Source organism: Colletotrichum scovillei (assembly GCF_011075155.1).
Source record: "Colletotrichum scovillei strain TJNH1 chromosome Unknown Contig00004, whole genome shotgun sequence".
Taxonomy (NCBI): domain Eukaryota; kingdom Fungi; phylum Ascomycota; class Sordariomycetes; order Glomerellales; family Glomerellaceae; genus Colletotrichum; species Colletotrichum scovillei.
In genome coordinates this window covers 2,441,860-2,456,469 of record NW_023336262.1, presented here as the reverse complement: position 1 = coordinate 2,456,469, position 14,610 = coordinate 2,441,860, and the positions used below count along the sequence as shown (strand labels likewise).

The 14,610-nt window shown below is 55.0% G+C and overlaps 4 protein-coding genes across 4 annotated transcripts; 2 read left to right on the top strand and 2 right to left on the bottom strand.

Annotated features, from left to right (window-relative positions):
• Positions 1–1,694: 1,694 nt before the first annotated feature.
• HER10_EVM0007652 (uncharacterized protein) lies at positions 1,695–3,866 on the top strand. Its single transcript, XM_035477202.1, has one exon. The coding sequence runs from the start codon at positions 2,525–2,527 to the stop codon at positions 3,833–3,835; it is 1,311 nt and encodes a 436-aa protein (XP_035335100.1). The 5' UTR covers positions 1,695–2,524; the 3' UTR covers positions 3,836–3,866.
• Positions 3,867–5,793: 1,927 nt separating this feature from the next.
• Positions 5,794–8,367, bottom strand: HER10_EVM0004794 (methylmalonate-semialdehyde dehydrogenase). Its single transcript, XM_035474427.1, has 2 exons — positions 7,406–8,367; positions 5,794–7,336 (listed from the first exon to the last, which is right to left on the bottom strand). Exons 1-2 carry the CDS (start codon positions 8,076–8,078, stop codon positions 6,282–6,284), a joined length of 1,728 nt encoding a protein of 575 aa, XP_035334896.1. The 5' UTR covers positions 8,079–8,367; the 3' UTR covers positions 5,794–6,281.
• Positions 8,368–8,735: 368 nt separating this feature from the next.
• On the bottom strand, positions 8,736–11,463 carry HER10_EVM0001549 (calreticulin family protein). Its single transcript, XM_035471293.1, has 4 exons — positions 10,921–11,463; positions 10,427–10,706; positions 9,574–10,358; positions 8,736–9,514 (listed from the first exon to the last, which is right to left on the bottom strand). The coding sequence occupies exons 1-4, from the start codon at positions 11,065–11,067 to the stop codon at positions 9,014–9,016; spliced, it is 1,713 nt and encodes a 570-aa protein (XP_035334650.1). The 5' UTR covers positions 11,068–11,463; the 3' UTR covers positions 8,736–9,013.
• Positions 11,464–13,102: 1,639 nt separating this feature from the next.
• Positions 13,103–14,292, top strand: HER10_EVM0011468 (methylthioribulose-1-phosphate dehydratase; the record flags this gene model as incomplete). Its single annotated transcript, XM_035480901.1, has 3 exons — positions 13,103–13,254; positions 13,479–14,000; positions 14,199–14,292. 3 exons carry the CDS (start codon positions 13,103–13,105, stop codon positions 14,290–14,292), a joined length of 768 nt encoding a protein of 255 aa, XP_035335377.1.
• Between the last annotated feature and the right edge of the window lie 318 nt (positions 14,293–14,610).

Below are 14,610 nucleotides of genomic sequence, written 5' to 3'. Positions count from 1 at the left end.
GGGCAGAAACATGGCAATCATGGCAAGGCATTTTTGCTGCTCGTAGATCATTTGATTGGGAGTGGGCGAGGGGGGCATCGGGTCGGGATGGGGACCGCCGTTGCGGTGGATCATCATGGGCTTTTTTGGCGAACCCTGGGAACTTGTGGCCGACACGACTTACACGCTCACCGACGGCGACGGCGAAGGTTGACGGGGGTTCTGACGATGGCATCGTGTATGGACATTGAGAAGATCAAAGTGTTCCCAGATACACACCCCTCCCCCCCCCCCTTGGTGAGCTGAAGCGAGAAGGACAACGACGATGGTGATGCTGCCTGGTGCTGTACGGACAGTGTAGGCCAAGGCCGATTTTGGCCCGTGGACGTGGTGACGGTCCCCGGTTTCCTCCATTGCGAGATGGGAAGCACGGCTCTTGACTGGAGGTTCGTCGTCTGCCGGCTGCCGATCGGTCAAAAGGTGAGGCTTTCGCGAGGCGGTCCTGTGACCCGTCTTCTAAGGGAACGTGAGGGAGCCGATGCATGGCCAGCAGAGCGGTGGGCGTATAAGCCTATGAGGTAGAACCAAGGTACGGGAATAGCGGCTGCGGTGGCTTCGATGGCTTCAGTGGCTGCAGTGGCTGGAACGGATGGCGTACGTCACGTGTGGCTTGGACGGGCCCAGTGGCGGGCCATTGAAGGTTGTCAATGGGGTTTTGAGGCTAAATTCTCTCGGTCAATGTCCATGCCATGTCTTGAACCCTTGTTTTCCTTTAGTGAGGTCAAGGGTTGAGTCTCAATCCCTACGCACCACGAGTCTTCCTTGGTGTTGGTTACCTTAGTTGCTTAGCACCTAAGATACCTTAATACCTTACTGAACAGTGTCATGGATGGGATAAAGCGGCTAAAGGCGGAGGTCCCAAAAGAGTACGAAAGTACCTGGGTCTTTGCTGAAAAGAGAATGGGGCCTTGAAGGGAAAGGACGGACGCTAACAGTGATGGAGCGGCCCAGCGGCCCCGTTCGGCTCCATTTTTCAGCGTCCGCCACCCCGGACGCTCTTGACGCAGGGGCCACCCCTAAAGTCGGGGCCGCAATCGCCAGGAACGAATCATAGGCGCGCGTTTCGGCTGCGCGGCTACATTCTGGCACTTTGGATGACTCTTTTAGGAAATTCTATTCTTTGACTGGGCGACTCGCCAACCGCTCACAACCTCTCATTCTCCTTCAACCCTTCAACCCCTTCCTTCACCATGGACCGTTCAACCACCAAGGGGAATAGAAAGTCCCCACTACCAAAGAGACATACTCCAACGACAGCCTCTCGTTGTCGCCGGCCCAGCGACTACCCAGACCAGCACTGCCTCACGGCGAGACTCTCTGCCGCCCAACGTTGCCATCTATCTGCTGTCGCCGCTACTCATTTGCTAATTATTGATATCCGCCAATGGTTTCCAAGCTTTTTTGGGGGCAGGGGGCCCTGAGGTCTGAATTTTGGCCGCTGTTGCCCTATCATACCCTCTCATGATGGGAAAAGCTCGGGGGCTATTGTCTTCCGCAGCGACATGGTGACACTGGAGACGTTCAGAGTTCGCAACACCATCGCTCCACCACTTTCTTCACGCCCGCTGCGATCCAGTCGCGCTTGCAGAGCCCAAGGTAATCTTTGCAAAGCAGGAGCCCCCTCTCATCAACGCTCGTGAGTCGCCGCGATGCCACTCGGGGGCTACTTGGTTGGCCACCGACCAGCCGGCCTTCTTAGGCGAGGTCGATCGGGTGGCATTGTTTCTTTGGGCACAGGCGAAAGCTCGTTCGTTTCGGAGCCGCGCAGCAAGTTCGTTAGTCGAACCTGAAAGAGTCTTTTACTTTCTTCTTCTTTTCTTACACTCTTTGCTGCGGGAGTCCTCCGCCGAGTGGCAGTCGTAGGGGTCCGAAGAACTGGCCCCCATGCCGCCCTGCCGCGATATCGAGCCAGACCAAAAAAGATTGGGCTTGGATGACTTTTGGCTCAGTATCGGGTGGGAATGACATCGTCATCTCCTTCTTCGGATCATCGCCCGATTCTTCTCTTTGCTCACCTTTTCATTCTCGTCATTTCTTGCATCTTTGTTCCTGAGGTCATCTTTTGCTCGATCAAACCGCTTCTTGGGTTCCTTTTGTGAGGCCTCTTGCCACCTGATGAACAACACAGTAGCTACTCCTTGTCTTATACCCTTTCATCTGTGAATAGCGACAATCCCATTGTACCTGCTTGTCTCTTCCAACTCGAAACTTCTTCAACCCACGACTTACTTCTACGCCTTTGTGTCCCGTTTCTCCTCCCCGCAGGGGTCTCGAGGCCTCGTTACTCTCCTTCCGTGGTCATGAACCCTTGACACAAACCGCCACCTGACTCCCGACTTACACATCTTTTGATACGCGCCTCTGACTCTGCGGTAAGAGCTCAGACTTCACCGCCGGCCCTGCAACCCCATCAAGCAACGTCCCGGCTGAAAGAAGCCCAACTATTGCACCATCATAAACACATCACACACTCCAAACTCGGAACATGTCGAGATTACGAAAATGCACACGAGCCGCGGTGCTCTCCGTCCTCCTCGCCTCCGCTCATGCCGCCTCCATCCCCTCCGTCTTTGGGCGACAAGACAACACATGCGCCGCCGCGGGCTTCACCTCCTGCGGCAACGGCCTCCCGGGAAACTTTTGCTGTGGTACGGGCAAGAAATGCATCACTCTAGCCGGGAACACCACCGTCCTCTGCTGTCCCGAAGGGGAGAGCTGCGACAGAATCTCGCCCATCACATGTAACATCAACCTCCAAGATCCCGTGGCACACCCCGATGCCTCCATCAAGACCACCGTCCTCAACGGCACACTCGCAACCTGCGGCGACAGCTGCTGTCCCTTTGGATACAGCTGCAATAGCCTGTCGCAGTGCACGAAAGACTCGGACCAGACCAAGGCGCCGGAGGAAGCCTCCACCCCGGTTCCAAAGCCGACGTCGACAGCCACCGCCGTCCCGAGCGTGATCCCGACGACCATCGCCGCCAGCACGACGCCCGCGGGTGACAACAATAACAACGACAACGGCGACAGCGAGAACAAGAACGGCACCTTCCCCACCGCCATCGTCATCGGCTCCCTCGTAGGCCTCCTCGTCGGCGTAGGCCTCGGCGTCGCCCTCCTCCTCTTCTGCGCCCGCCGCCGTCGCCGCGGCCCCGCTCCGCTCAGCGAGAAGAAACGCGGCGGCAGCGGTGGCCCTCGCCCGTCGACGTCCACCTCGTCCTTTGGCAACATCATCTCGGAGCCCATCCCCATCACGGACAACGCCACCGTGCGGACGGACTTCATCCTAAAGACCCCGTCCACGACGCACTCCCGCTCGCGAAGCGACTCCGGCTTCGTCACCTCGCCGGCGGGGTTCACCCCCAACAAGGGCCACAACCGCCTCTCCTCGACGGCGACGACGCTGGCGCACCACCCCATCGGTCTCGCGCGCAGCGACTCAGCCCCGCGGACGCCGCCCGCGAGGGGAGCAGGCACCGGAGCCGTCGCTCCCATCAGGGGTATGCGTCCCAACTCCGGGTCGAGGCGCCTCCAGCCGCCCAACGTGCCGAACCCGCTCCAGCCGCCGAAGCCGGGGTACATCAACAACAACAACCAATCCCACCTCCAGCGCGAGCCGAGCAGCGAGAGCATCAGCGTGTTCGCGGACCCGCGGACGGTGGGCGGGCGGCCTGGGGTGAAGAGGAACACGACGTTTACGGATATGATGGAGGAGGCGGAGCTCGGTGACGTGCGGAGGGGGAAGCCGTACGTGCCGTACACGCCGCAGATGCCGTCGCAGCCTGGTCGATGATTTCTTTTTTTGTCTCGAGGGGAGTGAAGGGGGTGGGATGTTGAGTGTGTCTTACTTGATGATATTGAAGTTTTTGTAATGTCGGCAATTTGCTCCTTCGCTTCTTCTTCTTCCCTTGTTTCTCATATTTCTTCTCGTATTCTTTATAGAAACATATCACATGCTGGACATGAAGACGGAGATTTGGGGAAGAGTGTGAGCCTGGTAGACATTCGCTTAGAAGACTTGGGCAGATTGTACCTCGCGGCAGTGGCAAAAGGGGCATTTCATGTTTTTTTCTTTCTTTTGTTATTCTGGTCAGGATTATATACCCACGGTCGCTTTACTTGTATTTCGTTGTTGGTGCAGGTTGAGTTGTATGGGTCGATTAGTTTGAAGCCTAGGTGACGCCCGAGTAGGCAGAGGACGTATAAATACACATCTTGTTTGCACGGATATTCAGGACAAGGGCTCACCCGTGACGAGAACTTCCTTGGGAGATTAGACAATTTGTAGCATGGTTCACGTTGAGTAAGAGGCGTTTAGAAGTTTGCTGTATATGGTTCTGGCGGTGGATGGTGTCGAGAATATAACAAGAGGTCGGCTATGAACACCAGTCAGTATGGGCATTCCATGTCCGACATCTGACATACGAAAGCGAGGTAGAAGCTCTGTGAAATGGCCTGCCATAACGGCCAAGTGCAAGTCTTATAAGATGACCAGGTATTGATTCAATCACACTCACTAAAAGTCCGCACCATACCTTCCTTCCTCGACAAGAACAACAAACTACGATCAAAACACCACCGCCAACACCAAAGATACACATCTCAAAACACATCCCCAACCTTATTTGAAGCCCACCAAAACCAAAATAATCAGTAGAAAAAAAGGCCTAAATGTTCGGACACAGTCACACCCCCGGGATGTCTGACACCCGGGGTTAAACTCGCGACGCCGGTAATCGATGGAGGATCTGCAATCCTATGAAAACCTCAACCCCCCCCCCCCCCCTTCCTTTTTCCATCGGGGGTATTTTTCTATTAGGTGTTTAACCACTCGACTATAGCGGCCCAGGGAGTCCCCTGGGGTTAGAGAAGTATACAGATAATTATGAGTGATAAAGGGTGTCAGGTTGGCCGTGTGAGAGGTATGAGGATGTGGCTTGTGACCTTGAGGGATGGGTTGGGATGACGGGGTTTTGGTAAGAGGTTTGATAATTTCTTTTCTCTTTTGTCCTTTTCTCTTTTGTCCTGAGGCTATGTACTGTGAGGGTGAGTGAAAAAGGTGGTCTCATGGGAAGAGACAGGTTACACAGGTGAGTAAACCGGCCAGACTCTCGGAACGTGATGAGCCCTGCTCAAAGGAACCATGTGTCATCGCGATGGTCCACATCGTAGTCGACCACGACCAAAACAGACGCCTTCAAAAAGACCGGAAGGTTACTATGTTTTTTTTTTACTTTTTGGTACCTTCTCCTTTACGTAGCTAGCGCCCTATCAAATTTCGAGAACCTAGTGCAGGTTCACAAGGCTGTACCATATCCCTGCGCGCTATGCTCTTCTTCGAATAGAGAATCTTTAACCAGTCGACGCATTGATCACTTCCAAAGGATGTCTCGGTAGATTCGCTCATGACATGATCTCATCAGGAATACCTTCTATTCAAGTGCTTAGCCAAGGCAACTCTCAAAACGCAGACCTACTCTGTTCCGGTCTATCCAGCTCACCTCTTCTTAACTCCGTTGTGTGACACCACTAGGCTTCGTGTGATATCACGAAACCCTCGATGTCCTTTACGAAAATCCCAAGTCAAAGAGCACTGGCCCGTCGTTCACACCGTATTATCTTATCTTCAGTGACAGTATACACCAAGAAAAAGTGACGAATTGCTAAAGAACAATAGAAGTGAACGCTCCAGAGTTGGTTTAGGGGAACATAGTAAACGAGGCTTGTCCTTAATCGACATTTGTTTGTAGTGGTGGGAATAGATCACGACATAAGGGTTTGAGGAGGTGCCACCATGTTTCAAAACCAGTGAGAAAGTATCTCAGCAGATAAAGGAATATTGGGATATGGCAAGAGTAGGGAATCGCTCCCATGATGTGATCTCCAAGGTCTTGTAAGTGAGCCACTACAAGGTGGGAAACACTTGACAGAGCGGCACTGACTTAGTCTAGTTTCGCTGAGGATCATGACATACATATGGGTGCGAACCATGGTATTTGTTTGAAATTTCGTTTGATTCTTTTTTTTTTTTTTTTTGCGTGTGGCTATTCTTCTCGAACTGTCTCTGCAGTTCTCATCATTTTTTGCCATGCCGACGTTTTCAACTATCATAAAACCATAGCAATCATCCCGGTACGTGCTCAATCAACATCTCACATCACAACCCATTTTACGCTGCCTGGCTCGAGGCTCCTACATACCATACCCACCACTCCCTTCCTCACCTCAACGCACAGAACTTATGAGTGCGTAGGCATCGACACATCAGCCTTTTGCGAAATCGCATCGGCAGACGCCCAGAAGGACGTGACGGTCTTCTGCTGCGTCAAGAAGGAGATACCGGGACGTCCGTAAAACGTGTTGGCGCCGCCCGCGGCAACGCTCTTCTTGTTGCCGGTGAAGGAGAACATGGGCAGAGGGACAGGGATGGGCACGTTGATACCGACCTGGCCGGCCTCGATGTTGCGGCGGAAGGCCTCGGCGGTGGCGCCGGAGCGGGTGAAGATGGCCGTGCCGTTGCCGTACTCGTTCTTGTTGATGAGCGCAACGGCCTCGTCGAGGGTGTCGACGTTGAGGCAGACGAGGACGGGGCCAAAGATCTCCTCCGTGTAGCACTTCATCTCGGGCGTCACGTTGGTGATGATGGTGGGCGCGACCCAGTTGCCGTTGGGGTACTTTGCGGGCTTGTAGCCGCGGCCGTCGAGGAGGATGGTGGCGCCCTCGTCCTCGGCGCTCTGGATCAGGCTCTCGATGCGCTGCTTGCTCTGCGGGGAGATGACGGGGCCGAGGTCGGCGCCGGCCTCGAAGCCGCCGTCGACCTTGAGCTTCTTGGCCAGCTCGGCCAGCTCGGGGAGCCACTCCTTTGTCTCGCCGACGAGGACGAGGGTGCTGAGGGCCATGCAGCGCTGGCCGGCGGCGCCAAAGGCAGCGCCGACGACGCTGTTGAGGAAGTGGTTCTTGTTGCAGTCCGGCAGGACGGCGGCGTGGTTCTTGGCGCCGAGGTTGGCCTGGACGCGCTTGCCGTGGGCGGAGCCCTTGTTGAAGATGTACTCGCCGGCCTTGTTACCGCCGACGAAGCTGACGGCCTTGATGACAGGGTCCTCGAGGATGAAGTCCACCGTCTTGTGGGCGCCGTGGACGACGTTGACGACGCCCTCGGGGAATCCGGCCTTTTGGACAAGCTCGGCGAGGATCATGGCCGCGCCGGGGTCGCGCTCCGAGGGCTTCAGGATGAGAGTGTTGCCGGTAACGGTCGCGATGGGAATGCACCAAAGGGGAATCATGGCGGGGAAGTCTAGTTACTGTTAGCTTCAATTCTTCGCCGTCGTCTTTCCAACAAAGAAACCATGTCAGGTTCACTTACTAAAGGGGCAGATGGCAGACACGACACCCAATGGCTCGCGGTAGCTTCTCGTCTCCATGTCCTTGGCGACCTCCAACACCTCGCCCTTCAAGAGCTCAGGCGCACCGCAGGCGGCCTCGGCAACCTGCAGACCACGGAGGACATCACCCCGGGCGTCGGCAAACGTCTTGCCCTGCTCGAGGGTGATGCTCGCCGCCAGACGGTCCCAGTTCTCGCGGATGAGGGCGACGAACTTGAACATGATCTGCTGGCGGGCGAGGACGCTCATGGCACGCCACTTGGGGAAGGCCTTCTCGGCCGAGTCCACAGCCGACTGCAGCTCCTCGGTGGTCATCTGCGGCACGCGGGTGACGAGGTTGTTGGTGGCCGGGTCGTGGAGGTCGATGAAGTCGGTCGCGGCCGAGGTCATGAACTTGTTGTCCAGGAAGAAGGGGGTGTCTTCTGGCTTGGCAATCTTCTCGTGGGTGTTGGGGTATGACTCGGCCGTCGAGTCCAGGGCGGCGTTGAGGTGCTTCGCCGTGGCGTGTATCCTCCTCGCCGCGACGGCGGAGGTGGGTGAGCCGGAGGAGGCCATGATGGTAGGCTTTGAGAAGAGGAGTGATGAGCGGGTGAGAGATGCTCTAGAGGTTCGGCCAGCACCGGTAGTAATGCTTCGAGTGAATGCTCGACGCATTGTGAAAGAAGGAGGGAAAAGGGAGAAGAGGGGAGAGGAGGAGAAGGAAGAGGAAGAAGGGTATAGGAGAGGTCTCTGACGAGAGCCAACGATTGGGTAAACTAGAGACAGATAGTGCTACACACTGCAAGAACAACAAACTGTCCGCTCCGTCGTCTTGGGATCGTTCGTCTCAAGCCAATTGCCAGCCACTTCTTTCACGAGAGACGCGGGAACCGGAGTCGAGCGACATCGTAGTCCCTTATAAAGTCCCAGGGAACTCGGCGAGCTCCCAGAGTGTGGGGAAAGGTTGGGGTGGGGTAAGATAACGCTGCCATGGCTGCCACTGATTTTAGAATCCCTGCCCAGTTTCCCCCAAGCTCCCAGTTGGCTCCTCCCAGCCGAAGCCGGCCCCAATGCCGCCTTATGCCGAGAGGGAACCGTGCTTTTTGGTGCTACAAGCGTCAGGTGGGCGCTCTCCGCCGGCGTAAACGGCGTAAACAGCGTATCACCCTACTGCGTATGCGGCGGAGAAGCGGCTGGTGGATCTGAGACCTTCATAGCGGGAGACCGGGGGCCACATTTGACCGCGGAGCTGATGACCTTATCTTGAGATGACGGGATGGACCTGGAACACGATGACATTTCACTTTGAACTTTTCATTTCACATCACATCTGAAATCGGAACGTAATGTTGTAATCAATCCCTTGTTTTTTTTGGTAGCTAGAATACACCTACGCCATGCTCTCTGTCTGTCCCTCGATGACCAAAAACAGGCATAGAATGAGGGAGTTAAACTGAAAAAAGCAGCATCCATGATTCTCTTCGGTTCTTGATACCACCCCTTGTGCTTACGTTGAAGCACGATACTTTTAGGCCTCTGGCCTTCTTCCGGCGACGATATCAAAGAGAAAGCAAACTAATTCACAATTCAATCGCAAGAACCGTTCTCATCTAAGACGAGCTGCGGGTGTTGCGCTTGGTAGCGTCCTTCGCGACGTCGGCGCCAGAGGCAACAGCCTTGGTGGCCTTGTCCTTGACCTCCTTCGCCTTGTCCTTGGCATCAGCCGCAGCCTTCTGGGCAGCGGGGGGAGCACCACCAGAGCTGGCAATGCCGACAATGATGGCAATCAGAGTGACGAGAAGAGCGCCGATACCGCCAGCAACCTCGGGAACGAACTTGACGGCCTGGATGGGGTCCTTCTGGGCAATAGTGATGAAGAGGTCAAGCTTCTCCTTGATGAAGTGAACGGGGTCGTCAAGGAACTTGAGGTCGTTGGGGGACTTGGGCTTCTCGGCTTCCTTGGGCTTGTCGGCGAGCTCAGCGAGCTGCTCAATGGGGTGCTTCTCCTTGAAGGTCTCCTCGGCAAGCTTGGCAGCATCCTCAACGGAGTGGCCAATGTAGATGTTGTCGAAGAGGATGTCGTTCTGCATGGTCCAGATCTCGAAGCCAATCTGTTGTTTCATCCGTTAGCAGGTGAAAGACATACCGGTACGTTATCGGGAATACTTACAGCGCCCATGGGCTCGAAGTTGGCAGGGGTCTTGTCCTCGAAGTAGTCGGGGTTCTTAATCTTGCGAGGAGCCCAGACGCCCTTGTAGGCGGGGTTGTCAATGTAAGGCGCGGTCCACTTGCCCTTGTAGTCGGGGTTCTTCTTCATGGGCTTGGTCCAGGGGCCACATCCAGAAGCCTCAGTGCACTTGGGGTTGGGAACGGTAGGGGCGACCCAGTCACCATCCTCCTCATCATCCCAGTCCTCGGGCTTCTGGGCCTCAGGGTCGGGAATGGTCTGAGCCTCATCCTCGAGCCAGTCCTCGGGCTTAGTGGCCTCCTCATCGACAATCTCGTAGGGGGCGTCCTCATCCCAGTCCTCGGGCTTCTTGGCCTCGGGGTCGGCGATGCGGGCCTCATCGACCCAGTCCTCAGGCTTGGTGTCCTTGGCGTCGTCAATCTCCTTCTCAGGGTTGACGGAGGGGGAGAAGTCCTCGAGAAGGGAGCCGGTCTTGACCTGCTCGCCGTTCTGCTGGATGATGAAAGTGTTGTTGGGGTGGACAATGAGAGTGTAGAGCTCGGTGGTCTTGACAATGCGAGCGGTGGGGGGAGAGGTAAGGTGCTTCTCCTCGTAGTCACCAGTCTTGGGGTTCTTGTGGTTGAAGATGAAGTGAACCTTGTTGGTGTGGCCGCACTTATCGGGACCGAACATGATCACATAGGGAGTGGCGTTCGAGAACTCCTCAGAGTGAAGAGCCTTGTTCTCACGGAGAAGCTTGAGGTAAGCACCACCGCACTCAAGACCGTCTGAGAGGGAACGAATGTTAGCACTCTGTCATAAGGCTGCAGTTTGAGCGAAGTGACGCGGAACTTACTCTGAAGCTTGACTTCGTACTGAACAACGAGGGTCTTGCCCTTGTTGTCGATCTTCTTAGGGAACTTGGCCGAGATGGCGTGGTGAGCGGCGGGGTTCTTGACAACAAGACCCTTGTCGCCCTCCATGCCCTTGTAGACGGTAGGCTCCTCGACGGACCACTCGCCAACGTAGGCCCATTCCTCGTCATCCTTGGAGTCCTTCTTGGCGTGAGAAGGGCTCCAGCGGCTCTCCCAGTCGTCGGTGAACTGCTCCAAGAAAGGAGCCTTTAGGGTGGTAGGCTGTGGAATAAAAAAACCGCTGTCAGATAATTGCTTATTTCATTGCGGGTAGAGCAGGTGCGGAGAAGCTCCAAGGAATCCCCCCAGCCCCGTTCCCATTGTGCATTGAGCTCATGCGTCAAACATGAGATTGCAGCGAATGAACAGTGAGGGTGAGGAAGCTTCACACGGAGCAACAAAGAAAGCCATTGGTGAGGAGAAGGGGAGAGCTTACCGTGAAGGTGGACAGCTGGGGAGTGACCGAGGTAGAGGACTCAGCAGCAGTGGAGGTCTTATCCTCACTGAGGACCTTCTGAGCATCGTCGGCGTAGACGCCAGCGAACATTGCCGCAGCGGACAACGCAGCAGCGTTGAACTTCATGTTGGGCGAGATGTGGAATCGGTGTCTCGGCTTCAGTCGGGTTCAGGTAGATGAGGGGGGGAGGTAAGTAGCGTTAAAGCTGTTGGGTTGTAAAGGAAAGATTGTCAATTGAATGACAAAGAGGGTAGAAAGGGCTCCCGGTCGCGGTGGATGGAGAGGATTGGTATTTTCGAGGAGGAAATTCCCAAGGAGAGGGAAAAGAGTTTCGGAAGGAGGAATGGGGCGAGGAAGACGACGGATTTATCAGTCCGTGAGGCAGGCACGCGCAAGCGGGTTGTGCTCAACGTGTCCTTTTTTTGCGGTAAAAGGTCCCCAGCAAAACCTCAGCGACCAAAAAAGCAGAGAGCACCCGAAAAAAGGCCAGGTAGGGGAGAGCTCACTAAGGTGTGGCCCGTCGGGGTAAGGTTCGGCAAGGCAGAGGTTCTGGGCCAATCAAATTGGCAGAAAATTGGAGAATTTTCGGGGGGACCAGCAGCGAGAGCAGTTGCCGTAGCATGCAATCCGCTACCTAGCTTCAGGGGTCGTCGGGGTAGCACGCCGCTGCCCACCACAGCCCGGTGTAGCCAATGCAAAGCCGCTGCGGTACCTTTTTCAGTGGGCTGCTTCTGCTGACAATGACATGCGGCATGCGGACTGTGGCTCGGTGAGGTGAGGAAAGTGCGGGGGCCCTTGGCGACGGAATGGGATCCACTGGTTCTAACAGTGAAGGGAAGGAGGGGGATATTCATGGTGCTTCGACGAGCTTCCAAAGTCTCAATTGCTGATCCTGGCTGATGGACTGAGCTCTTCCGACCTCAACTGGGTTGCCATCCACTCCTTTCGTACACCAGTTGGCGGAAGATGAAGAGAGACTGGTGTATCGCTCTCAGGAGCATGCACTCTGCGATGTATCGCGATTTAATCGAGGCTAGTATCTGAGGTTGGCGGCTGATCCCGAAATGTCTCGAGATGGACTGTATCAGTGCCGCGCCGTTGGAGCTGCCATTGCCATTCACTGCTCTACTAATATCACACACGGTCGACCAGAATAGTAATATGGGTGCGCATTGAGCAGACAAGACTGCGAAAATACACAGATATGCCTCGGTCCAAGCCAACGTCTGACTGACACTGGCACGACACGATCCCGGCTGGGTTTCACTGGCTCGATTGATCGAACAGACATCCGTTTCGGGCAGGCGTGTTTGCGGATTTAATATGACAGGAGTCAGGCTTCTAATTTGTCCTAATATCTCACGAAAGCTTCCTCCTGAATAAGGGCGTCAAGGTGGGCGCTCCCCACTCGACGGGATAAATAGAAACATGGGCGTTCGACCGTCGTCGAAAAAAGGCTAGGTGTCCTCTTTTTTTGTCGCATCACCTGCAGGACGCCTAATCAGCCTCAACCAGCGACCGGACTAGCTGCCGATTCTTCACCAGTCTGTCTCATCATCTCTCCTAGCACCACCTGTTGGTATCCGTCTCCTTTTGCCAATCCATGAACCCGTGCCGTACAGCGAGACTTCATACTCCGCCGTCGCATTTGCCAGCTATGGCCTGGAGCGTGGAAGCGCCCATTTGTAATTGGAGCTGCCGATGGACCCGAGTTGACAGAGCTGCGAGATGGGCGCGGATTGACCAATCGCAAGAGCCTCTGTCACTGTCTCGTAAATCGCAACTCTTTGGAGTGGAAGAAGAGCGTTCCGTGCCTTTGCGTGCTTGCCATGTGGGGAAGTCGACAACTACCACTGGCTCATCTCTCCTCTCGCCTCACTCAGCCTCACATGAGCTCGTGTGGCTGGTGCGAAAATTTCCCGACTCTTGTGACTGGGAGAACTTGGTTTTACTGAGTAAACATATCGCAATCGTGAGCTCAAATTTTCCTGGATACCCGATAAACAGTTTTGTACCTCCAAACTAGGATCTCCGTATTTTCCACTACCTTCTACAAGTTCTAGCCTGAGCCAAACCGAGTATAACAGAGTCCCAGGATTCGATACCCCCCGTTCGCTACCCAAATTACCCCGCGAAACTCATCTCATAAAGCCAGCCCACCATGGCGTCCACAACTGAGATTGAGAACTCCGACCTGCTCGTCACCTCAAACGACCCGGAGCACCCCGCGAATCTCATTCCTTCGCTGTGCGCAAAGTTTTGGACACTAGGCTGGGTTACCGGCACCGGCGGTGGCTGCTCTATCCGGGATGAGTAAGTTTTGCATCTTCCATGATTGTACTTCAAAGAATGGGCCATTGTCAAAAAGCACCGTGTATCTCATTTTGATAACCACAACTTGTTTCCTCATCTCATATACGAAGAAAACAAGACATCATCATCATACCCCTATCTCACAAACTTCACCTCACTTGGTGCACATACACATAAAACTACCTGAAACACATAAATCATGACTCTCACTTACACCCTTCCAGCGACCTCGTCTACCTCGCCCCCTCAGGCGTCCAAAAAGAACTCATGAAGCCCCAGGACATCTACGTCCTCTCACTCGCCGCCCAAGAAGCATCCCTCAAGAACCGCGTCTACCTCCGCTCCCCGCCCTCCTACAAGCCCTCCCAGTGCACCCCCCTCTTCCTCGCCGCCTTCACCCGCCGCGGCGCCGGCTGCTGCATCCACACGCACTCCCACTGGGCCGTCCTCGTCACCCTCATCCTCGAGGGTCAAGGCCGCGCCGGCGGCAACGACAAGCTGTTCGAGATCAACAACATCGAACAGATCAAGGGCTTCGGAAAGGGGTTCCAGAAGCAGGGCAACCTCGGATACCACGACACCCTCCGGATCCCCGTCATCGAGAACACGGCACACGAGGAGGACCTGACGGAGTTCCTCGAGGAGGCCATGGACAAGTATCCCGACACCTACGCCGTGCTGGTGCGGAGGCACGGCGTCTACGTCTGGGGCGATAACGTCCACAAGGCCAAGACGCAGTGTGAGAGGTGAGTTTTTGAGTCTCTCCGAGAGAATGAGATTATCATGTCTCTCTCCCCGTTGCAGAAAATCGGGACGGAAACCTGCTCTTCTCATCTTGGAAACATTCCTCCTCTTCCCTCATCCCTTGTTCCTGATTTCCCTCATACCGATTATTTGTCTCACAGTTGAAAGCGTGGAAATATGCTAACGAGGACGTTCCGTAGCTTGGACTATCTCTTCCAATTGGCCGTTGAGATGAAACAGTTGGGCATCCCCTGGATCAGCGACATTCCAGTAACTGTTCCTACCCGGTCCTGAAAGAAGATTAGCAGTCGAAGAAACCGCTCTGATGACTGACGAGGGTCTTGTGACGTCTCTGCAATGAACAACTTGATCGGAGTCACTTACGCAGTACCTGTGTCTGAAACCAGACCGCCACCCGTCAAAAAGCAAATCGCATTGCGCACCGAACCAACATGCCGTTGCAAGGAGTCAACGCCTCAGATCCGCTTATCACTTGGAATATGCGTTCAACTCGGTACATGGACCACATGTCACACAGGAAGACGAGCGCCTTCAAGCACGCACGAACTATGAGGAAGACATTGTGATATTGAAGTTTGGCAGACGTTGGTG

Bases quoted from the DNA above. Each gene is read 5' to 3' on its own strand.
- HER10_EVM0007652 (XM_035477202.1), top strand. From the start codon at position 2,525: ATGTCGAGATTACGAAAATGCACACGAGCCGCGGTGCTCTCCGTCCTC.
- HER10_EVM0001549 (XM_035471293.1), bottom strand. From the start codon at position 11,067: ATGAAGTTCAACGCTGCTGCGTTGTCCGCTGCGGCAATGTTCGCTGGC. The intron at 10,707-10,920 runs GTAAGCTCTCCC...TTTATTCCACAG, and splicing joins CCCAGCTGTCCACCTTCACG to CCTACCACCCTAAAGGCTCC. The intron at 10,359-10,426 runs GTAAGTTCCGCG...GTTCCCTCTCAG, and splicing joins GTACGAAGTCAAGCTTCAGA to ACGGTCTTGAGTGCGGTGGT.
- HER10_EVM0004794 (XM_035474427.1), bottom strand. From the start codon at position 8,078: ATGCGTCGAGCATTCACTCGAAGCATTACTACCGGTGCTGGCCGAACC. The intron at 7,337-7,405 runs GTAAGTGAACCT...AACAGTAACTAG, and splicing joins GTCTGCCATCTGCCCCTTTA to ACTTCCCCGCCATGATTCCC.